Genomic DNA, 25368 nt, shown 5'->3' on the forward strand with positions numbered 1-25368 from the left:
AGACTAGAAGATCACATAAATGATCCCTTCTGGTTTTATAATCTATTAATCTACTAAACATCTTGTAGGTTGTGCAAGTCTCAGCTTACTTTCCAAGTAATGGCATTTACTACAAAAGGACCCCCATATTTTGTTATGAAACTTATAGAGGCTTTTAGTTTTGACTACATATGAGATATTTCAGTACTTCAAACATATAAATATTTGAACTGACATTTTAAAATTAGGTGGTCTATATATCCAGTAACTTTTCCCATAAAACTCTTCATACAAGGTTATGCTCAAATAAATTGGTTAGTCTCTAAGGTGCCACAAGTACTCCTTTTCTTCATACAAGGTTGCAGCTATTGTTTAGTTAATTAGGTTACTGTCCTTATTTCAAACATTTCTTCAAGTACTTTACTGTATTTTTAAGCCCTACATTTGTTTTGTGAAGAAGCAAACTATTAGAGACAAAACCATAAAGAATAAAGCACAAAATGAGTTACACCTATCAAGGGACATAAAGACAATAAGAAGAGGTTCTATAAATACATTACAGGCAAGAGAAAGATGACAAAAAGTGTAGGTCCACTATTTAGAGTGGAAAGAGAGCTAATAATGGACAACACCAAAAAGGCTGAGGCGCATTTAATGGCTATTTTACTTCAGTCTTCATGAAAAAGGTTAATTGTGACCAGCTAACACAATTAATATTAACAACTAGGGGGAAGGAATGCAAGCTAGTATATGGAAAGAAAAGTTAATGAATATTTAGATAGGCTTGATATATTCACATTGGTGGGATCTGACAAAATTCACCCTAGGGCACTTAAGGAACTAGCTGAAGCAATCTCGGAACCATTAGTGATTATCTTTGAGAACTCATGAAGCACAGGAGAGGTCCCAGAGGACTGGAGAAGGGCAAACATAGTTTTTTAAAATGGGGAAAAAGGCAGACCCAGGGAATTATAGACTAGTCAAATTATCAAGCAATCATTCTCATAAGTGAACCAGATAAATGTGGCTTAGATGAAATTACTATAAGGTGTGTACACAAGTAGTTGAAAAACTGTTCTCAAAGAGTAGTTATTAATAGTTCACTGTTAAACTCTATCTAGTGGGGTCCTTCAGGGGTCTGGAACTATTTAATATTTTCATTAACAACTTGGATAATGAGGTGGAGAGTATGCTTATAAAATTTATGGATGATACCAAGTTGGAAGGGGTTGCTAGCACTTTGGAGGGCAGGGTTAAAATTCAAAATGACCTTGATAAATTGGATAATTGGTCTGAAATAAAAAAGCTGAAATTCAGTAAAGTGCAAAGTACTACATGTTTAAGAAGGAAAAATCAAGTACACAAATACATAACAGGGAATAACTGGATGGACATTAGTATTGCAGAAAAGGATCTATAGTGGATCAAAAATGGAACATAAGCCAATATGGTCCAGTTGCAAAAAGGCTAATATCATACCGGAGTGTATTAACAAGACTGTCATATTTAAGACATGGGAGAAAATCATTCTGCTCTACTTGGCATTGATGAAGATGAGTATTGTAACTAATTTTGGACTCCATGTCTTAAAAAGGATGTGGCCAAACTGGAGAAAATCCAGAGGAGAACAACAAAAATGATGAGTTAGAAAACTGGACTTATGAAGTTAAAACAAACTATGCCCAGTTTAGTCTTGAGACAAGAAACTGAGGGGGGAACTGAGAACAATCTTCAAATATGTTAAGAGCTGTTATAAAGAGGACCGTGATCAACTATTCTCCATGCCTACTGCTGGTAAAACAAGAAGTCATTGGCTTAATCTCTAGCAACAGAGATTTAGGTCTGATACTAGGAGAAAATTTCTAACTATAAGCATAGTTTACCAAGGGAGGTTGTGGAATCCCCATCATTGGAGGTTTTAAAGAAAAGATTGGTCAAACACCTGTCAGGGATAGTTTAGGTTTACTTGGCCCCACCTAAGCACAGGGTGCTGGACATGCTGACCTCTGAAGGTCCCTTCCAGCTCTACATTTCTATAATTAGTTTTGAGTAGTAGAATACCAAAGGCCTGTTTGTGCATGCACAGATCTGTAACAACATTATATCACTGGTTCCTAGCTTCAACTGATTAATGATATGCTTGAAGCAAAACCATAGACATTAACATCTTGGACTTTGGGGAATCTGACTCAGGATCTGAATCACAAGATGGGTGAGGTAATATCTTTTACTGGACCAACTTCTGTTGGTGAGAGAGACATCTTGCATGTCTAATATCCTGGGACCAACATATTTACAACTAGATTATATACAGGATCTGAATGACACACTGGAAACGTATTTAAATGCTAGCCCTGGGATGAAAGCCTGGCCCAGTCAAAGTAAATGAAAAACTGCCATTGATTTCAAAAGAGCCATGATTTCACGACTGGATCTGAACAACCCAAAACTTTCGGTAATTTTGAACCCAGTTCTTGATCGGAAGTTTATTGTTTGGGTCCATCTTTGAAATTGATACAATACACAATAAACTGAAGTTTGACTTTTCAGGTGTAGATGAATTTATTGGTTTTAGTAAACTTAAATCAGAATATAAATGTTATTTTCACACAGTATTGTGCAATTCTAATAGATGTAGCTCCCATTCCTCCTCTTTTATTCTACTCTCCCTTTCCTCTTTTCTCCTCCTTTTGAGTTGACTTTGGACAATTCTATATTGAGTAGTGGGATTGTGGCATCCATGAGAAGTAACTCATCTCCACTTCTTTTCTCCTTCCTTTCCTCAACCTGGTATTTTCCTCTGTTATCAGAGCCAAGTTAAGGCAGGATCCTAGCAGCAGTGCCTCAGAGTCAGAAGGCAATATGGAATAGTGAGGTAGAGTAGCAGGTGATAGCTCTGCACACAGCTAAGCTACCTGGGCTGCCTCACATAGGAGGGAAAGAGGACTCAGCAGTGGGCAGAAGCAAACAAATCACCTGAGGGTCAAGGGTGGGGAGGAAGAATCTGTGTTTAGGATGCCATTGTGAGATAGGCTGGGACTGAAAGAAAAGACTAAAATAAAGAAATGAATTATAGGGAAAGCTTACGAAGGGCTAGGAACAGGCTCTGTGCCAAGATATTAAAGTCACTCTGCTCTCTCCTCTCCTATTTCCACCTCTGCCTCTTTGTACTCCTCCCCACTCTTCCCTCTTCTTCTCTACTTTGCCTTCTTCCTCAGATCATCTTCATGCTGCAGTCCTATTTAGTGAAATGAAATGAGTCAGTAAATGAGAAGGCTCTGAAGGGGACATACTTTGTCAGGATCCTACATATATAGTACAGCAGACACAACAAGAGTAAAAATTAGTTTTTTAAAAAAATAAGTGGTGATATGTGCATTGATATTTTAAAAAAACTATCCAAGGACTTTAGGTTCAGGAATGCTGCTATCTCATTAATTGGTAGGTTAATAGTTCTTTCCTATTATGACTTAAAAGCCCATAATCTCTCTGTATGAAGTGATGTAATGGTTTAATTAAATCTAACTGATTATACTGGATAAATCATAGTTAGCTGAGCTTTGAAATATCAACATTCAAATTATGTTTGGAGTTATCATAGTTACATTTCTGTTTGCATCTAATGTGATTTTTAGCCATTCAATCAAGTTCAAATTTAATACGATGAATAGAGATGAAGTTAGGAATTAATTTTTTTAATGCACCATCTTACTGCATTGATATGCTGTGAACATAGTCCAACATTAGGTAAAGCCAGCATCGCAAAGCAGGGTAGGAGCAGACATTTAAAAACACTTAGATTAATTCTGCTTTTTTAAGCAGGAGAAACAAGAGAACAAGTGATAATCTTATTTACTACAAATTAGGATTTTTTTTTCAGATAAAAACATGGTTCTATACATCTCACAGGAATCTAAAGGGAAAGACAAACAGGAAGGAGAGAAGAGCATTTGTAAATAGATTTTATTACCATCTTTATCATTGGTTTACTATATGACCTGGGGCAAGACACTTAGGACAAAATTTTGACTTGCCTTGCTTGGCTGTGCTATTGAGGAAGGACACTGGAGCAGGATCAGCTAGTGTCCTCCTGAGTGCTAGGGATGGTGGTGGTGGTAGGTGGTCTAGCTAACAATGTCAGTAGTGTTCTATAGCACCAAAGCAGTGTGGTCAGCCACTGTGTGGCAGGAGTGTGGTGAAGCCCTTATCCCAAACTTTAGCTAGCTATTGCTTTTATCACAATTAGTGTTGCCTGAAGTCTCAGGAACACTATATCACGTATGTTAATCCTGAAAGTATGAACCATCTTCATAAGCATGCAGAGCTAGAACAATAATGAAAACAGATTTTGGAGCACAAATTTACTGCAAGCTGTGTGAGGGATGTCATCCAAGAAAGTGATAGTCAGCTGATAGAGGAAGCCTGATGAGTTGTGACCTGAAGAGAGCCTTTGAACAGCTGATAAAACTGACTATGAACTGCCCTCGAGTAGCCTAATGGAAAGACAAGTGTCGAGCTAGGGCGCTGCTGAGGAGTGGCTACGAGGATGGGTAGTTGTGGGACAAGACAGGATGCACAAGGGGGACAGGATGTATAAAGAGACTCAGCAACTTTTGGGAGCACAAGAAGAAACAGCTGACTGAAGGAACAACCTCAGTATAGGACCAAGGATGTTGGATAAGAAACAATTAAGGGGGAGAGGGGAAGAGAAGACAGACTATCAGGAGTAGAATAACCTGGAGAAATTAAAACAATCAGGGCACTAGAGTAGAATCAGTTCTTGGGGCTCTTTAAATGGCCAGTAGCAAGCCAACCTTAAAGGGGCAAAACTTGAAATGGTTGATTGAGATACATCCCAGAGAGTGTGGGAATTTAGTGACAATATTAGTAGTGGATCCAAGAAGACCTGCGAGAGCCTTATATAATTTTACTAGACTACCTCCTATGGGCTTATTTAGGAATTATGCTGTATATAAGAACATAAGAATGGCCATACTGGCTCAGACCAAAGGTCCATCCAGGCCAATATCCTGTCTACCAACAGTGGCCAATGCCAGGTGCCCCAAAGGGAGTGAACCTAAGAGGTAATGATCAAGTGATCTCTCTCCTGCCATGCATCTGCACCCTCTGACAAACAGACTAGGGACACCATTCCTTACCCATCCTGGCTATTCGTCATTAATGGACTGTACTTGTTCTCAATAATTAAGCACTAAGACTTTAGTATTTGCACCCTTTCTTTCCTGCCAAGCTAGAAGGGAAGCCTCTTATTGTACTAGATATGTCTCTTAGTGTGTATTGGTATCCAACCAAATGCTAGAACCTGTGGACCCTAGTACAGTAACTATAAGGATACTAAATATCTGAATGGGACTGGTGTACCATGACACTCTCAGTGACCCCCAAGAAAGGGGTCAGTGCAATATGGAAGACATTTCAAAAGAGTATTTAAGTGAGGCAAAAACAATCTCTGTTCATCTGCAGGCCTGAAGCATTACATTTATTTAACAGTTAATAGCTTTTAAGTTGTGTGCCCATTACCTACCTTATGAATTAAATATGGACTGAGGATTATTTCCATAAGAAATATGGTCCCATGACTTATTCAGAAAGTTTCAAATTATATTAAACAAGGCTACATCTTAATCTTTATTTCTACGAATACATTTAAACTCTACTGATTTTATATCACAGGAAATCACTTGAAAGCCCTGTCATTGCAGTACAGAGTAACACAATATATTATAACTGCAGGTTGGTGGCATAGATAATGCATATCAGTGATATATTTTAAGAGTGACAAGTGAAGCTACTACACTGTTGAATATGGGCTACCTCTGTAGTTATCAGACAGGATGTATATTTCACCACCCTTTCTTTGAATAACCTGCCAATGATTTTGTGTAAGGGCTCTGATACACTAAGTCAGTATATTTTAAGTTTACAAATACAAATTGAATTTTAAACATAATATGTCACATCAGAGCTACATTTGCAATTAATTGCACTTAAATGTAAGAGGAAGCTAATATAATTCATATAAAGGTGTATGCTTGTATAACTAAAGTATATAATCTATGTACAGTCTTAATTATGTACTCTGGAAATGAAATATCACAATGTTCTATATTCTGCGAGGACACATGATCTGTTTCTATATTCAGCCAACATCTCGCACTGTGGCCTAAAAATAGGCCAGCTATGAACTTTAAATAGTGGCTCAGGAAGGGTATTAACCTCTTTCTCACACGCTAAGTTTGTCACATAGCTATAAGTATTAGTATAATAAGACCATGTCTGGGGTTAGAGAATGAGAAGGCACACTTTATATCAGCCAAGCTCTGCTCAATAGCTAGGCAGATGTCTTAGTCTTTTATATTCTTTCATGGTTTGTTTGTCATGTTTTTTAATGCAGTTAGGCATGATATTAAAAGCATCTCTCTCTGCAAGGCCTTATTTTGTGACAGCTGCCAGAAAACACAACCTACTTTACTTCTACTAACCATTGATGGGAGACTTTTTATACTTGGTGGAAAATTTCCACATTACCTACTGTACAAGTAGAACTTCAGCACCTTGTTCTACTGTCATCAGAGATAAGTTAAAGTAGGGTTCTAAAATATTACTTTATAAAGATCAGTGCATAAAACTTCAAATTGTATTTACTCTACTCACTATGATAATCATAACATCCTATCATCTAACCATGAAGATCCTACAACTCACCCACTATCCAATGCCTGAGAAGATGGGCCTCATGGTATGGATGGAAAGTTAACAAATATGAACTCTGGAGAACAAGGACCTTTTGTTCAGGAAAATTGCCTGCCAACAGCCCCTTCATATTTAAAGCAGGGGGCTATGTTTCAGCACATCCACTGATCACAGATGTGAGAAAAATGGAATCTCAGATAAACTAGGTCCCAATTCACAATGTCCAGGTGCTCTCAACGTGAAGACCAGCTTAATGATTAAGCACCCACATTCTGCACCATTTCCCCTTCTGGAATATTGGTATAGAAGGGTACAGCTTGCTCTGGAAGTACAGGTAGGGGGAAAAGGGAGGAGGTGCTGCCTTATGTATTAAAAATGTAAACACTTGGATTGAGGTTGAGATGGAAATAGGAGACAGACTTGTTGAAAGTCTCTGGGTAAGGATAAAAGGGGTAAAAAACAAGGGTGATGTCATGGTAGGGGTCTATTACAGTCCACCTAACCAGGAAGAAGAGGTGGATAAGGCTTTTTTTAAACAACTAACAAAATCATCCAAAGTAAAGGACTTGGTGGTGATGGGGGACTTCAACTACTCAGACATCTGTTTGGAAAATAACACAGCAGTGCACAGATTATCCAATAAGTTCTTGGAATGTATTGGAAACAATTTTTTTTTTATTTCAGAAGGTGGAGACAGCTACTAGGGGAGAGGCTGTTCTAAATTTGATTTTGACAAATAGGGAGGAACTGGTTGAGAATTTGAAAGTGGAAGGCAGCTTGGATGAAAGTGATCATGAAATGATAGAGTCCATGATTCTAAGGAATGTTAGGAGGGAGAACAGCAGAATAAAGACAATGGATTTCAAGAAGGCAGACATTAGAAAACTCAGGGAGTTGTAAGGTAAGAGCCCATGGGAAGCAAGTCTAAGAGGAAAAACAATAGAAGACAGTTGGTAGTTTTTCAAAGAGACATTATTAAGGGCACAAGAGCAAACTATCCCACTGTGTAGGAAAGACAGGAAGTATGGGAAGAGACCACCCGGGCTTAACCAGGAGATCTTCAATGATATTGAAAATCAAAAAAGAGTCCTATAAAAAATGGAAACTAGGTCAAATTACAAAGGATAAATATGAACAAATAACACAAGTATGTAGGGACAAAATTATAAAGGCCAAGGCACAAAATGAGATCAAACTAGCTATAGACATAAAGGATAACAAGAAAACATTCTACAAATATATTAGAAGCAAGAGGAAGACCAAGGACAGGGTAGGCCTGTTACTCAATGAGTGGGGAAAAATAATAACAGAAAAAATGTGGAAATGGCAGAGGTGCTTAATGACTTCTTTGTTTTGTTTTTTAAAAAGAAGGTTGGTGGTGATTGGACATCTAACATAGTGAATGCCAGTGAAAATGAGGTAGGATCAGAAGAGGCTAAAATAGGGAAAGAACAAGTTAAAAATTACTTGAACAAATTAGATGTCTTCAAATCACCAGGGCCTGATGAATGCATTCTAGAATACTCAAGGAGCTGACTGAGGAGATATCTCAGCCATTGGCAATTATATTTAAAAAGTCATGGAAGATGGGAGAGATTCCAGAAGACTGGAAAAGGGAAAATATAGTGCCAGTCTATAAAAAGGGAAATAAGGACAACACAGGGAATTATAGAGCAGTCAACTTAACTTCTGTACCCGGAAAGATAATGGAGCAAATTATTAAGCAATCAATTTGCAAACATCTAGAAGATAATAAGGTGATATGTAACAGTCATCATGAATTTGTCAAAAACAAATTGTGTCAAACCAATCTGATAGCTTTTTTTTTGACAGGGTAACAAGCCTTGTGGATAGGGGAGACGCGGTAGATGTGGTATATCTTGACTTTAGTAAAGCTTTTGATACTGTCTTGCATGACCTTCTCATAAACAAACTAGGGAAATGCAACCTAGATGGAGCTACTATAAGGTGGGTGCGAAACTGGTTGGAAAACCATTCCCAGAGAGTAGTTATCAGTGGTTCACAGTCATGTTTGAAGGGCATAACAAATGGGGTCCCACAGGGATCAGTTCTGGGTCCAGTTCTGTTCAATATCTTCATCAGTGATTGAGACAATGGCATAGAGAGTACACTTATAAAGTTTGCAGATGATACCAAGGGGAGGGGTTGCAAGTGCTTTGGAGGATAGGATTAAAATTCAAAATGATCTGGACAAACTGGCAAAATGGTCTGAAGTAAATGGTCTGAAGTAAATAATGACAAATGCAAAGTACTCCATTTAGGAAGGAACAATCAGTTGCCCACATACAAAATGTGAAATGACTACGAAGGAGTACTGTGGAAAGGAATCTGGGGTTCATAGTGGATCACAAGCTAAATACGAGTCAACAGTGTAATGCTGTTGCAAAAAAAGCAAACATAACTCTGGGATGTATTAACACGAGTGTTGTAAGCAAGACACGAGAAGTAATTCTTCTGCTCTACTCTGTGCTGATTAGGCCTCCAGTGGAATATTGTGGCCAGTTCTGGATGCCACATTTCAGGAAGGATGTGGACAAATTGACAAGAATCCAAAAAAGAGCAACAAAAATGATTAACGGTCTAGAAAACATGACCTACGAGGGAAGACTGAAAAAATTCGGTTTGTTTAGTCTGGAGAAGAGAAGACTGAGAAGGGACATGGTAACAGTTTTCAAGTATGTAAAAGGTTGTTACAAGGAGGAGGAAGAAAAAATGTTTTTCTTAACCTCTGAGGCTAAGACAAGAAGCAATGGGCTTAAATTGCAGCAAGGGAGGTTTAGGTTGGACATTAGGAAAAACTTCCTAACTGTCAGGGTGGTTAAGCGCTGCAGTAAATTGCCTAGGGAGGTGGAATCTCCATCATTGGAAATTTTTAAGAGCAGGTTAGACAAACACCTGTCAGAAATGATCTAGATAATACTTAGTCCTGCCATGAGTGCAGGGGACTGGATTAGATGGCCTCTCGAGGTCTCTTCCAGTTCTATCATTCTGTTATTCTCAGATGGTCCCTCTCATTGCACTAGTCTAGTCTTGAGGTGACATATAGTAGAGTTATTCTTGCGAACCATTAGAACTCCAAAACACTAACCTCCTATAGTTCTAGATACTTCTTATGGTGAATCAATTCAATTCACCATCTTGTTAGGTGACTGCCTCCATTCATGTGGCCACGTGTAAGTTATCTCTAGAGGTACTGGAAGAGATACTGAAAAAAAATATTGAAAATATATAAAGGTGCAGTGAGAGATGATCATATTTTGGACAAAGAACAACCATCTCTCCTGTCCCTATTACATTTTAATCTCTTATATAAGACTTGCCAGCAAAGGAGATGTTCATGCAGAGGTTATGTTTTGGTATGGAAGAAAAGACCCATACCTTTTCAGGAATCAGTAACTACAAGAATAAGGGATTGCTATATTAGACCCAGTTCAACGGAAAGTGATAGAATTTTGACAAAAAATATTTTTGTAAGTCCATGATTACTATTGTGCAATGTCTCTCAATAACGGTCCAAAATACCAATTTATAGCAAAGTTTTGTATTTAGGGCTATTGCTGTAGAATACTGCACTGGTTTTTGTATGAGAGTGGCACTGGAAAGAAACAAATGTATGATAAGACATCTATTCTTGCTCTGCTGTGGAGAAAATTAACTTGGATAACTTACTTAGCATTAATAGGATTTACCCTCTTAAACCACCAGTGAATCAACTGGAGAATTCATCTATAAAAGAACAGTCAGGACATTTCTTGCCTGGTTTCCTTACTCTATTCAGGCACTGCAGTTATTTAGGGCTATATTTTCAAACAGGAAGGCTGAAAGTTTGCATGGAAAAATGCATATGCAATTTTTGCCTATTTTGAATATACAATTGCCATAACTTCAAGTGCAAAGTGGGCGTCTGTGTGCACACAAGTAGGCACATCCATTTTCTTCAATATCAATCAATGCATGCCATCATGGTCACCTCTTCCGTGTAGTGAACAACAACAATGTGCACTTACAGTGGACAAACTTACAGGAACTGATCAAAATCTGACTGAAGTCAATGGAAAGATTCTCACTGAGTTAAAAAAGCTTTGGATCAAGCCCATTCATTCTAGTTTAAAAGATTTTGCCAGACCCAGAAACATTCACTATCTTCTTGTTGGGTTGAATATTTTAAGTATGCCCACTCTATCCAGCATTTTTTATTTCAAGTGACCCCAAAAGCACTCTACCAATTTCAAGAAGATGTAGTAATATAAAGGGATTTCCAGCCTGCCTTTGTGGTCCAGGTTTAACTTGTATTTTTCCATAATCAAATAGGCATCTAAGTTCCATGAATTAAAAGAGGATGCATGTTCTGAAACACAGAACCACATTAGGTTCATTACTACACCACAGTCTCTCTGCACCACAGTCTCTCTCTCTTATGCTTGGCAGATAATTACTTTTTTTCTTTATCACAGGCAAAACCTCAGACTACAGTAAAATTCTAGATTTCAAAAACCATAAACTTTGGGGGGAGGGGGGTGAATAGAGACTCCTGACATACGCTGTTAGCACTTTATACTGGAACTCTTTGTCATGTCACACCTCTGCAGCACCTAGTATAGCATTAAAACCATATTCTATAATTTGATACCTGGGGAACGGTCCTGCTTTGAGCAGGGGGTTGGACTAGATGACCTCCTGAGGTCCCTTCCAACCCTGATATTCTATGATGGCTTACATGCATCCGATGAAGAGGTCTCTATAGTACCAGACATTGTAAGATAGGGATAAAGGTAATTCAAAATTATATTTTTAAAAAACCCTTATACAGAGAGAGACTGCCATCCAAGAAAAAGCATGCATGCTGCTCAAAGAGAACATATCAATCAGTTCTCATAGAGGAAACTTCCTCAGCAGGCACATGTAGAGTATGTAGTTAATGTCTGCCACCCAGGAATTCAGATACCACATTTGTAAGTGCAATAGTAGTTTCACATATTATAGGAATGGTCATGCTGTGGTAAGCATAGTCTATTATATATTAATTTCTCCTGGCTTTTTAGCAGAAGCTGTAAAAGCCACATAAAAGAAACTGATGGCACTAATCAGACTCTGAGTAGGAGCCAGGGAGAATAGTCTCTCACTTTATTTGAAGTTGACAGGAACTTGGAAGTGTGATGCTGAACTGAATTAGGCAATGATGAGGAATACTCCTCTGATGGACAGCACCGCTGTTGCAATGTCTGTTAATCTCTGAAAGAAGCAAACATTGTTTTCTAAGAAAGCTCTTCTGAATGGTGTGATTTATTCTAATTCAACTCTCCAGATGCTTCAATAATAGATCACAAAGTACAAGATATAAATTGTATGTACCCTCCTATAACTGACTCCTGATGACTCTCTCGCACTTTATTTACAAAAAGAAAAGGAGTACTTGTGGCATCTTAGAGACTAACCAATTTATTTGAGCATAAGCTTTCGTGAGCTACAGATCACTTCATCGGATGCATACTGTGGAAACTGCAGAAAACATTATATACACAGAGACATTATATATACAATGTAAGGAGAGTGATCACTTTAGATAAGCTATTACCAGCAGGAGAGTGGGATGGGAGGAGCTATTGTTTCATGGTCTCTGTGTATATAATGTCTTCTGCAGTTTCCACAGTATGCATCCGATGAAGTGAGCTGTAGCTCACGAAAGCTTATGCTCAAATAAATTGGTTAGTCTCTAAGGTGCCACAAGTACTCCTTTTCTTTTTGCGAATACAGACTAACACGGCTGTTACTCTGAAACCTGGCACTTTATTTAGTTTAATGGGTTTAACTAGCATTTTGTATCTACATTCCCCAACATTTTATCAAACAAGTAACCTTTTTATTGAGATCAATTACTGTGCTGTTGATTTGGGGCTTACATTAGATTAATACATTATTTAAAATGATCATGAGAAGATTCATGTTGAAATATTTTAAAGTAATTACATCAAAGGAATCACAATGAGGTTGTTAAATTGATAATTAATTATATATATTGTGAATATATCAATATCTGAATTGTTGGAATAAGGTAATTTTTCAATTTGGGACTTCACACATTTGCTGCTGGTTAGATATCTACAGTATATTACAACACTTAAACAGCCTATGCGGTCCTGCCAGTTGCTGCCACACTTTGAGGAGGAGGAAAGTGAGAGATTTATATCAAGGGCCCTACCAAATTCACGGCCATGAAAAAAGCGTCGTGGACCATGAAATCGGGTGTCCCCCTGTGAAATCTGGTTTTTTGTGTACTTTTACCCTATACTATACAGATTTCATGGGGGAGACTAGCATTTCTCAACTTGGGGGTCCTGACCCAAAAGGGAGTTGCAGTGGGGTCCCAATATTATTTTAGGGTGGTCACGGTATTGTCACCCTTACTTCTGTGCTGCCTTTAGAGCTGGGAGGCCGGAGAGTAGCAGCTGTTGGCCGGGCATCCAGCTCTGAAGGTAGCGCCCCGCCAACAGCAGTGCAGAAATAAGGGTGGCAATACCATACCATGCCACGCTTACTTCTGTGCTGCTGCCCTCAGAGCTGAGTGGCTGGAGAGTGGCGGCTGCTGACTGAGAGGCCAGCTCTGCAGGCAACAGCGCAGAAGTAAGGGTGGCAATACCATACCATGCCATCCTTACTTCTGTGCTGCTGACTTCAGAGCTGGGCTCCCGGCCAGCAGCCACCACTCTCCAGCTGCTCAGGTCTGAAGGCAGCGCCACCACCACCAGCAGCACAGAAATAAGGGTAGCAGTATCACAACCTCCTCCCCCACCAATAACCTTGTGACACCACCACCCACACATCCTTTTTGGTTCAGGACCCCTACAATTACAACACTATAAAATTTCAGATTTAAATAGCTGAAATCATGAAATTTGTTCTTTTAAAAATCCTATGACCAAGAAATTGACCAAAATGGACCGTGAATTTGGTAGGGCCCTACTTATACCCAAAGGCTGTCCCAGCCAACAAAGTTACTGCAAACCCAGTTAGGAAGGAATCATTCAAGAATGGATCTCAGAGTAAGTGGAAGGAATTCCCATGGAACTTTCTGGGACAAAATCAGTGGTGATAAAAGTGGTTGGGATAATCAAAAGCTGAGTGTAAATGGGTCAGAAATAGATATAAATGGATATGAGGGGCAAATCAGTGTAACTAGCACCAATCTGGCATTCATGGATTGTGAAAGTTCAGTGTAATTTACATGGCAATAAAGCAGAAGAGCTTTGGTAGGAAGAGCAAGAAGGGTGTGTATGATAGGCAGGAGGTGATGGGCTGCCTTTTCTTTTAACTTCCCATCTCCAACGCACCTGGGATTTCAATGACTTGTCTTCACTACAAAGTTAACTCAAGTTAAAATTTGGGTGTTCCCTCTAACTCAACTCCCACCCCAACACAAAACCCTTAACTTGAGTGTTATAGTGCTTTAAACTTGAGCTGGGTGGCCCAAGTGGTGTCATAGGCTAAAGCTTGAGCGAGCACAGACAAGTTCTCCCAAAATTCACTGGGAAAGAATTCATAGAGTCGCTTAGATTACTCCAGCACTCAGAATCATGGGATGTGGACCAAGAAGTCAGTGACACACACAAATGAGTGCAACACCAGTGTGGACACATCATCATGAGTTTTTTTTTTCACATTGTGGCTGCTCTCACTCAAACCAGGCTAACTTGAGAGGAGTAACTCAAGTGTAGATAACAAGATAGTCTACAGTGATGACATATCGAAACATATCAAAAGTGATTTGCACTCTTATGTCAGGGATGAATTTTGGCCCCAAGGAATACCAAATCACTGCAAGTTGCACTTGTTTTTCCATTTCCCAAAGAGACCCAGTACTTATGGACTCAAGCAACCAGACAGAAAAATAACATTTTTAGATTAAGAAAATCTATTGAAGGTACTTTTTAGAGGTTTTTATGACTCAGCCTTGTACAGATGGCAATTTCGGTAAACTTTACAGACAGCAATGAAGAATAGCCCTCAAACATATTTTAAAAGTCTATTAAAGTTACAAAATATTTGTCTGTAGCATCTGTAGAATACATAGAATTATGGTATACATGCTTTTTCAGCATTTTGTTTGGGATGACTTTCATAATTCATTCATGGCTTCAACACTAAAGAGTAATATGACAACCCGAAATTTCTGATGATAAAACTGTTATATCCTGTATATAATCTCTTTCACTGACCCTGTATAACTATATATAGAGGCATCTGTGTATATGCATACACATATATAGATGTGATTCTGATGCCATGTTTTCACCTGTTCAAGCTGGATACCCAACTTTATTTATATATGTACATTTATGAAACCATGATCATAGAATCATAAAAGATTAGGTTTGGAAGAGACCTCAGGAGGTCATCTAGTCCAACCCCAACTAAATCATCCCAGCCAGGGCTTTGTCAAGCTGGAACTTAAAAACCTCTAAGGATGGAGATTCCACCACCTCCCTAGGTAACCCATTCCAGTGCTTCACCACCCTCCTAGGGAAATAGTTTTTCCTAATGTCCAACCTAGACCTCCCCCACTGCAACTTGAGACCACTCCTCCTTGTTCTGTCATCTTCCAGCACTGAAAACAGCCTAGCTCCATCCTCTATGGAACCCCGCTTCAGGTAGTTGAAGGCTGCTATCAAATCCCTCCTCATTCTTCTCTTCTACAGACTAAATAAGCCAGGTTCCCTCAGCCTCTCCTCATGAGTCATGTTCCCCAACCCCCTAATCATTTTTGCTGCCCTCTGCTGGACTCTCTCCAGTTTGTCCACATCCTTTCTATAGTGGGGCGGGGGGGGAGCGGGTGCAAAACTGGACACAATACTCCAGATGTGGCCTCACCAGTGCCAAATAAAGGGGAAATAATCACTTCCCTCGATCTGCTGGCAATGCTCCTACTAATGCAGCCCAATATGCCTTTAGCCTTCTTGGCAACAAGGGAACACTGTTGACTCATATCCAGCTTCTCGTCCACTGTAATCCTCAGGTCCTTTTCTGCAAACTGCCACTCAGCCAGTCGGTCCCCAACCTGTAGCAGTGCATGGGATTCTTCTGTCCTAAGTGCTGGACTCTGCACTTGTCCTTGTTGAACCTCGTCAGATTTCTTTTGGTCCAATCCTCCAATTTGTCTAGGTCACTCTAGACCCTATCCCTACCCTCGACTGTATATACTTCTCCCCCCAGCTTAGTGTCATCTGCAAACTTGCTGAGGGTGCAATCCATCCCATCATCCAGATCATTAATGAAGATGTTGAACAAAACCAGCCCCAGGACGACCCTTGGGGCACTCCACTTGATTCTGGCTGCCAACTAGTCGTTGAGCCGTTGACCACTACCCATTGAGCCCAATGATCTAGCCAGATATCTATCCACTTTATAGTCCATTCATCTAATCCATATTTCTTTAACTTGCTGGCAAGAATACTATGGGAGAACGTATCAAAAGTCAAGGTATATCAAGTCCACAGCTTTTCTCATATCCACAGAGCCAGTTATTTCACCATAGAAGGCAATCAGGTTGGTCAGGCATGACTTGCCCTTGATGAATCCATATTGACTGTTCCTGATCACCTTCCTCTCCTCCAAGTGTTTCAAAATGGATTCCTTGAGGACCTGCTCCATGATTTTTCCAGGGACTGAGGTGAGGCTGACTGGCCCGTAGTTCCCAGGATCTTCCTTCTTCCCTTTTTTAAAGATGGGCACTATATGTGCCTTTTTCCAATTGTCCGGGACCTCCTCTGATCACCACGAGTTTTCAAAGATAATGGCCAATGGCTCTGCAATCACATCAGCCAACTCCCTCAGCACCCTCAGATGCATTGCATCTGACCCCATAGACTTGTGCATGTCCAGTTTTTCTAAATAGTCCTTATCCTGTTCTTTCAGCACTGAGGGCTGCTCACCTCCTCCCCATACTGTGCTGCCCAGTGCAGCAGTCTGGGAGCTGACCTTGTCTGTGAAGACTAAGGCAAAAAAAAAAAAAAGCATTGAGTACTTCAGCTTTTTCCTCATCATCTGTCACTACCTTGCCTCCCCCATTCATTAAGGGTCCCACACTTTCCCTGATTATCTTCTTGTTGCTCACATACCTGTAGAAATCCTTCGTTACCCTTCATGTTCCTTGCTAGCTGCAACACCAGTTGTGCTTTGGCCTTCCTGATTACATCCCTGCATGCTCGAGCAATATTTTTATACTCCTCCCTAGTCATCTGTCCAAGTTTCCACTTCTCATAAGCTTCCTTTTTGTGTCTAAGTGCACCAAAGGTTTATCTGTTAAGCCAAGCTGATCACCTGCCTTATTTGCTATTCTTTCTGCACATCAGGATGGTTTGTTCCTGTGCCATCAATACGGCTTCTTTAAAATACAGCCAGCTCTCCTGAACTTCTTTTCCCCTCATATTAGCCTCCCAGGGGATCCTCCTAATCAGTTCCCTGAGGGAGTCAAAGTCTGCTTTTGTGAAGTCCAGGGTCTGTAGTCTGGTGCTTTCCTTTCTTCCTTTTGTAACAATCCTGAACTCAACCATCTCATGGTCACTGCTGCCCAGGTTGCCAGCCACTTCTACTTCCCCTACCAATTCTTCCCTGTTTGTGAGCAGCAGATGAAGAGGAGCACGGCCCCAGCACTTGCACCAGGAAGTTGTCCCTAACACTCTCCAAAAGCTTCCTGCATTGTCTGTGCACTTCTGTATTGCTCTCCCAGCAGATGTCAGGGTGATTGACGTCCCCCATGAGAACCAGGGCCTGTGATCTGGAAACTTCCATTAGTTGTCCAAAGAAATCTCTCGATCTCATCCTCCTGGTCTGGTGGTCTATAGCACATGCCCACCATGACATCACCCTTGTTGCTCTCGCCTCTAAACTTAACCCAAAGACTCTCAATAGGCTTTTCTCCAGTTTCATACTGGAGCTCTGAGCAACCATACTGCTCTCTTACGTAGAGTGCAACTCCTCCATCTTTTTTCCCCCTCCTGTCCTTCCTGAACAGTTTATACCCATCCATGACAGTGCTCCAGTTATCTGAGTTACCCCACCAAGTCTCTGTTATTCCAATCACATCATAGTTCCTTGACTCTGCCAGGACTTCCAATTCTTCCTGCTTGTTTCCCAGGCTTCTTGAGTTCATGTACAGGCACCTAAGATAACTAGCCAACTGCCTTACTTTCTCAGTATGAACCCCGTATGATGGGTACTATTTATTATGAAGGGATCATAAGACAGCTCTTCTGTGAATACAGGCAAATGTATATAAAAGTTGTTATGAAAGTAGAATATTTGAAAGTTCCAATATTTGAATAATGGCTAATACTTTATGGGTTTTGTTACATTCATTAGTTCTTCCATTATTGCTTTAATGCTTGGTGGAGTATACCAAAAACATGTAAGGCTTATGCTATAAAACACAGCAGGGTGTGTATTATAATCTAATGATGACACACATCAGTAGCTGTTTTTTTTCATTCAGGCCATTAACTCTGGAGTTATTTACCCATAGTCCACACTGAAAAGTTTCAATGAGAACACATCACAAAGTTTATTAATTCCTAAAAATAAACATGCAATACGAGGAGAGAGAAGTAATATTTTATTAATTTGGTGTACGTTTACACTTGAACAAAATTGTCCTAAATATTTCAAAAGTTTTACTAAGAATAATTATTACTAAATTACTGAGGAAAAATTAATGAAGTAACAAAATTAATCATTTAAAAAGTTGATCTGAGGACTGGTATGAAATATTTATCTTGAAAAAAGAATCTATACAGTAGGCTTTGTGGACTGAGGCTGATGCTGAATTGCAGTTCATGTTCTTTCAGGGCTCTCTCATCACAGTTGTTTTATGTTATTGAGGTAATTAAAAACATGCTGCATACGGTACCAAACGCTGTTAAAAATGCTTTGAATTTGTCTAAATGAACAGGACTGATGATGGATATTTTGGTCCATTTTCATTTTGAAATGTGCACAATTTGCACACTATTTCTGTGCTTTTGCACACAATTACAATTATTCATTTCATACATATAATTAGTTAGGTGTCTGGTCATTTTCACATGCAATTGCCTGAATTGCAAGAACAGTCACAATAACTTCTTATGCATAATATATGTGCATATAATTCTAAAAATTTGAATTGTTCGTTTTGTGAAGAGATGGCTTAGGTAAAATCTTTTTTTGTCCATCATAATTATTTGTGTTGTGGTAGTGCCAGAGGCCTCAATCAGGATTAAGGTCCAATTGTGCTCAGGTGAGAGGGTCCCTGCCCCAGAAATTTAAAATCTAGGGAAAATTATCAGTGTTTCTGTCCATCTAAGAATCAGAGACCTTCCATTTGTCAGTAAGTGGGATGTGGGTGGTCATGCCTACTTGTTGGAGCAGCAGTCATGCCTCGTGGTTAGAGCAGGAGTAAACAGCGAGGAATAAAGAGCTCAGGGTCAGAGCCAAGTTAACTGGAGTGAGGCGAGGCAAGATCAGGTCTGGAACAAGGCAGGAGCAAGGCTAGGAACAAGCAGGCGCAGGAGCTATTGCAGCCATGGGCGAATGCTTTGAGCAGCATGAAAATTGTTGCTACTCCTGGGCTTAAGAGCTGGTCTGCTGACTCTTCCAACCAATCAGATGGTGTAGCCAATCAGGCAGCCTGCTACAGGCTATCTGCACTTGTTATGTTGCCTGGAGACTGCCTCTGCTGCAGGCCCTGATTCCTGGCACCATGTAAAAAGAAACATAACTGATGCATTAAAGAAACTTTTTTCAGGGGAAAAAATGTTATTGGTAAAAGGTCATTTAAGTGACCCAGCTAAGCAAGTTTAAATCCTTCCATCTGTGTGGAACAAGCAGCTGCCAACAATCTTTTGACTTAGACTGTAAACTCCCTTGGGGTAGGGATCTGTCTTTTTGTTCCGTGCTTGTATAGTGCCTAGCACAATGGGGTAGTGGTCTATGACTTGTGCTCCTAGGAACTATGGGTAATTCAAATAATAATAAATAATACATGTTTGGCTCTCACTGATGCTGGAACGATGATCAGAGAAGTCAGCTTTAAAAAAAGGATATACTTTTCCCTGCTATGATTGACATTTCTAAGATCTTTAAACCTGAATCCAATCAAAAATATATTTTATTCTCACTTTACAAGCTCCTTTCAAGCAGTGCTACAAAAGTAGAAGAATGGAACATATGGTGAGGTCTGGTTCAGGTGGTTGGATCTGACGGTGGATCATTACTTACATTTTCATGGGAATCATGTCGCCAAAAGCTAAGATTTTAAAATCCCATTCTGTGATATATTCTATCTACCCTTAGATAGTACAACCTTAACTCTACCTCCTTGTGTAACTCTACAACCTGGTCTTTAATAACATGGTCATGTACCACAAGGCAAATGCATCCCTTTCCCAACTGTGAAGCACCTAAGGTACATCTGAGAGGAGTTTCTCATTGCACAACTTACAAAGTGTGCATTAAATCACTCTCAACCCTATTGCCACTTATAAAGTGGTTAGGAGCCTTTTCCTCTGCTGCAGGTGTCCCTGCCAATTCACAGGAATATCCATCACTTCATTTTTTATCTATTCAGTTAAGTTAGCTACTCACACATGTGCAGCGAATACTTCCTTAACTGCACATTTTATTAAGTTAGTCAAAAAGTGTATTGTGATCAGTATACAATTTTCAGGGCTCAGTTAAATGAAGATCAATTTCTCTATCGTACAAAGTAAAGGAATTTCTCTTCAGTGATGACACTCACATCCTATCGTGATGGGTGTATAGAACCTGAATAGAAGAGAATTCCATGAAAATTTTGAAAAGTGATGGCAAGAGTTTTTTTATATAATGCAACACTTATATTTTCCATATTTTTCTCAGACTCAGAAATGACTGAGCTGAGTTTGTTCAAACTTGCACAAAAAAAATCATTTTTGAAGCAAGGGAAAACTTGGAAAATTTTAGCCTGAAACGTGAGCATTTGAGAGACAGAACACAAGGAGTTAGAATAGAAACCATTGTGTGACCATTACTATAGCAGTTGCTGATATGACTGCTATAATTATGCTGTACTTGGTGTGATTTCTTTTGTTCTCCTTACCGTGCATGAGGAAATCGTGTTTTTAGATGAATGCCTTCATCAGAAGCTACATTCATCTTGATAAATGTGCCCTGCTTAAATTATGAATGTTTGATTCTCATGCTGTGCTAAATTCAAAGTATAATAAAAAAACATAAAATTCAATAACACTTAATAAATTCTGTAAATATTTAGACTTGAATATATTCAATCGGATATTTGTTTTAACTACTATATGGATTTTGCCTTCTACAGTTGGTCGCAGATGAAATGGGACATGTTCTTTAAGACCTAGAAGAATTGTACTCAGCATTTAACTGCTGAAGAGCTAATTTATGGTTGAATAGTAAAAGAACCACAAAAAACCTCAATACCTGGAATACAAAAATGTCTGTAATATAGTAACAGCTAATATATTCTTTGAAAGACCTAAACCAATCTGAATGATGTTTTTAGGGCTGAATGAGAGAGCTGCCACTAGAATGCTGTCTGTCACCAGTTTTGAGAAGCCTGCTTCTGTCAATGTCATTACCACCATGTCTGTGTTCCTCTAGGTTTCGAGCCTTTAATTCAATATCGACATTTTTCCAAGAACACTTGCTACATTTTCATTAGGACATTAATCTTTCAGGTGCACAGCATAGCTCCTGATAGAAGTATTCAGCTGAAATGATATTTTCCCCGATATACAATATGTAGAAGAAAACAAATTACAACATATATCGTAGAGGCTGTGACTTCCATAGTTAACATTTCATACACTCTTACTCCATGTTTTCAGTTGCTCATAACTGTCACCTTTCAATGCTTGGTCTCTCTCCGAAAGTTATTTTTCAAGCTTGAACAAACTTGTTTGTCTTGTTTTTGAATATGTGGGGAGTGAAAAAAATATATAAGCTTGCTGTGTTATCAACACATTTTTAACTGCTCTGTAGCTGAAAAGTCTTGTGGATAAAATTTATAATTTGTTTGAGAAATAGCCCTCATTGAGGAGAAATGCCTATGCTCTTTCCAGAAAAAAAAATTGTTTTCATTTGACTAGCTTATGACCCTTTGCAAGTTAAAAAAAAAAAAGATCACAAACAATAGATTTTTTTAACCAAAAGAAGCAACTCATAGGTTTACTATCTCTGGTCTAGTCACTTTTTTCTGGACTCTCTTGTTCCTTCATAATTTTGTCTGGAATTTAGATGTCAAGGTGTTAGGAATCTTATATATTGATATAATTGGAGAGAAGAAAGGAAAAAAATCCCCCTCACGATCATGCACAGAGTAGAGTGTAGGTGTATTTTCACCGTGCATTCTGCTCTTACTTTCATGAACAGCACTGCAAATAACATGAAGAGCCAGTGCAAAAAATATAACAGAGTTTCAGATCTACAAAATAACAGATAGATTTGAATATGGGTACATTGTGAGTGATGTATAACTGTAACATATTATAAAACTCCTAACACAGTCATGTAGTTGTCATCCACAAAAAGTTATGGGGCCAAATTTTGCTCTCAGTCACACAGTAACTTATGATTTCCATGGTATCATACCAGAGTAACTTTGGATTTACAGGGGTGTAACTTCGTACAGAATTTGGTCTATTGTGAGGTAAGAAAGTGGCTTCTGCCAACACTTAGTATTTCTGTTGCTGACAGGAGTAAGGCACTAAGGAAAAATGCATTTCAGATTTTAGGAATTCAATTAAACACTGCTTGTGTGAATTGGGCACCATAATGAGAACGGGAGACTCCATGTGATAATACAAATAAGCAATTATATTATAAGGTGATAACAATGCTATTTGTGCATCTTGCTGAAACTTAACATAGTTTACAGTTGAAAAAATGGCCTGCAGCCATTTTGAGTTCTTCTTGGAAATTGCACAAGATTTTTGTAATGCATTCATATAACGTGTGTTTCACCGCTAGTAGTTTAGAGATTTGACATTTATATAAGAGTGTAACATACAGTACATATAAATTGCTCTGCCGGCAGCTGGAATACTATTGTAATGAGAGCCTGGAATTTCCATGAAAACTATATTGGGAGTTTCGGGTAAACACTAGAAGCTGGTAATACACAGCTTCTTCTCTAAAGATGTGCCAGATTTGAATTACCTACCTTCACTAGTGAAGAAAAACAAACTATTATTTTAATTAACTCTCTGTGAATCACTTTAATACCTACGCAAGATTACACTAGCAGGGTGACAGACTAGGTTATTTCTATGATTTATATTTTACCCAAAATGTCAGGAGCAAACACCAAAGTTAAATCTTTTCATGGGCACTAGGGAAAAAAAATATTGTAAAAGATGAAGTGTCTTGTTTACTGCAAGCCTTGCCAAACAAAACCCCTCACACATCTTTCCAAATTGTACAGCTGCCATGAGGCACTGTAGTGAGTTATGATGTGGGGCATTCAGCATTATACTTCCCATGGTAGGAATACTAAAAGCCACTAGAACCCATGACAATTTCACAAACTGGTGGGATTATCACAATAGGTGGTTCTCTCTCCCTTCTTCCCTTCTCATGTCTCTTCTTTTCTCTACTTTCCTCCCTTTCCCTTTTCATCTTCTGCTCTCTATCTTTCCTTCATCTTCCCCTTTTCTCTCTCTCCTGCTATGCTTCCCAGTTCCTCCTCCTTAGAAGGTATCCTCTGTAGACTGCAGCCACTAGAGGGTATTAGGATCACATACACAGACTTGAGTAGGTTGACAATGACTTACCATCCAATAGAGGAGTACATGATGCAAGAACTTCTCTATATAATTGTTAAATATATAGCTTTGTTAATACTAGTTAACTCTTTCTTTCTCCCCACTCAATATCCCCCTCCACAGAACTCCATAATGCCTCCCCCATGCAAAATAAAAAACAGAACAGGCTATTTCTTCCAAAAAAGGACTATGTCTTTTTGCCATTTGATTCTTTTTGTAGTCACAGCGGGTTTGATTGTGCTTTTGTGCAGCACAGCTCTACTACCCCAAGAGGAGGCCTGTTTAGGTAATGTGTCTTAATGAATAGAGAACTGGCTTCTATTCCCAGCTCTGCCACTGGCCTTGAGTGTGGCTTTGGGCAAGTGATTTCACAGCTCCATGTCTCAGTTTCCCAATTTGTAAAATGGGATTAATGATACTGACCTGTCTTGCAAAGGACTTTGAGATCTACTGATGAAAAATGCTATGTAAGTTAATATATTATATTATATTATATTATATTATATTATATTATATTATTATTATTAGTTAATAAACTGCTCCCCTCCTGCCCATTTTTCTAAAGCAGTTTACTTCCTCCATGCAGCTAGTCTGTCTAGCATGTAGAAAGGGTGGTACCAAGGCTTCTCCCATTGCCATCCCATTTTGTCGCATCCCAACACCATGCTTGCAGAGGAGGGTATCAGGTAACTAGCCCATGCCCTGTTCACTGTGATGGAGACACAATCTGAGCAGCCCTTACTTGGTTGAACAGGAGAATAAATAGGTTTTAGTTGCCCTAACATTGTTGCATGGTCAAATAAGGGCTATGACAATATATGGGATACATCAATGGACACAACTAATTGACCAGTTATTTGCATTTACAATTTATGCAGCAATCTAGTATAGGATTTCTGTTCCTATTCATATATTGTTGTTCATGGATAGGTGTTCAGGTACCCTGGTGACAAGTGTAGTAGAAGAACCTAAAGAGATTAAAATAGTACAGAATGGCCACAGAAATAGTTTTTTTCTTAGCATAGAAATCTCCCACACCATGGAGGAAAATCAACCAGAACTGTTTTTGTTTGCTTGTTTCTTTTTGTCTTACCTCCCTAAGAGGATCATTGAGCTCATTGAGAATATTGTCCTCATCAAAGATCTTGCCTTGGTAACGGTGTTCGTAGTAATCGTGGATCTTTTGGCGCATGTCAGCGGGTAACTTGTGAAATGACATGTATTGTTCCACTTGTTTGTACTAAAAAAAAACGAAAATGAAGAAGAAAGTCAATAAAAGATCAGTCCATTACTTGTTTAAAATCTAAAACCATCTAAAATGCCTGTAAAATGAAACCTAAATAACGCAGTTGCTTAAAGAAAAGGAAATGCAATGTTGAAAAGCTTCTAACATACAAAGAAACACAGTATACCGATGGAAGACAGGCAACAGCACATTGATTGAAGTTGACTCCAAACACTGACAATTGATATAAGGTTATTTATAAAACATATGGGTTAACAAAGAAGGCAAGTCAGAAAAAAGAACAATTGAGTCACATGAAGAGTTGATAAATGTAAAAACAGTCACAAAACAAAGAAATTATCCTTCTAAATGATCAGATTAAACAAATCTGAATTATAACTGCTTTACAAATTAACTTTCTAAACAGCAAACACAGTGTAGCCATTTGGTGATTCATCTATAATAAGGTTTGTTTTCAAAAGGGTATTAAAACAAAGGTTATTCTAAGGAAGGCCATTGGTTAGTCCTTGACATCAGATATAAAGTAAGCAGCATATGTGCTGACATGGTGTCCACTATTGCACCAATTATGGAGATGGATAACTTTCCGTTCATGATTTGTACACA

General features: G+C 38.9%; 1 protein-coding gene across 2 annotated transcripts in view; it reads right to left on the reverse strand.

Annotated features, from left to right (window-relative positions):
- The window catches only part of HCN1 (hyperpolarization activated cyclic nucleotide gated potassium channel 1), a 302872-nt gene that overhangs the window by 38285 nt on the left and 239219 nt on the right, over positions 1–25368 (reverse strand). For both annotated transcript variants that reach the window (XM_043547367.1, XM_043547368.1), the window contains exon 5: positions 24610–24756. In XM_043547367.1, the coding sequence (XP_043403302.1) occupies positions 24610–24756 (147 nt within the window). The remainder of the gene's footprint in view (positions 1–24609; positions 24757–25368) is intronic.

The sequence above is a fragment of the Chelonia mydas genome, chromosome 5 (genome assembly GCF_015237465.2).
Source record: "Chelonia mydas isolate rCheMyd1 chromosome 5, rCheMyd1.pri.v2, whole genome shotgun sequence".
Classification (NCBI taxonomy): Eukaryota; Metazoa; Chordata; order Testudines; family Cheloniidae; genus Chelonia; species Chelonia mydas.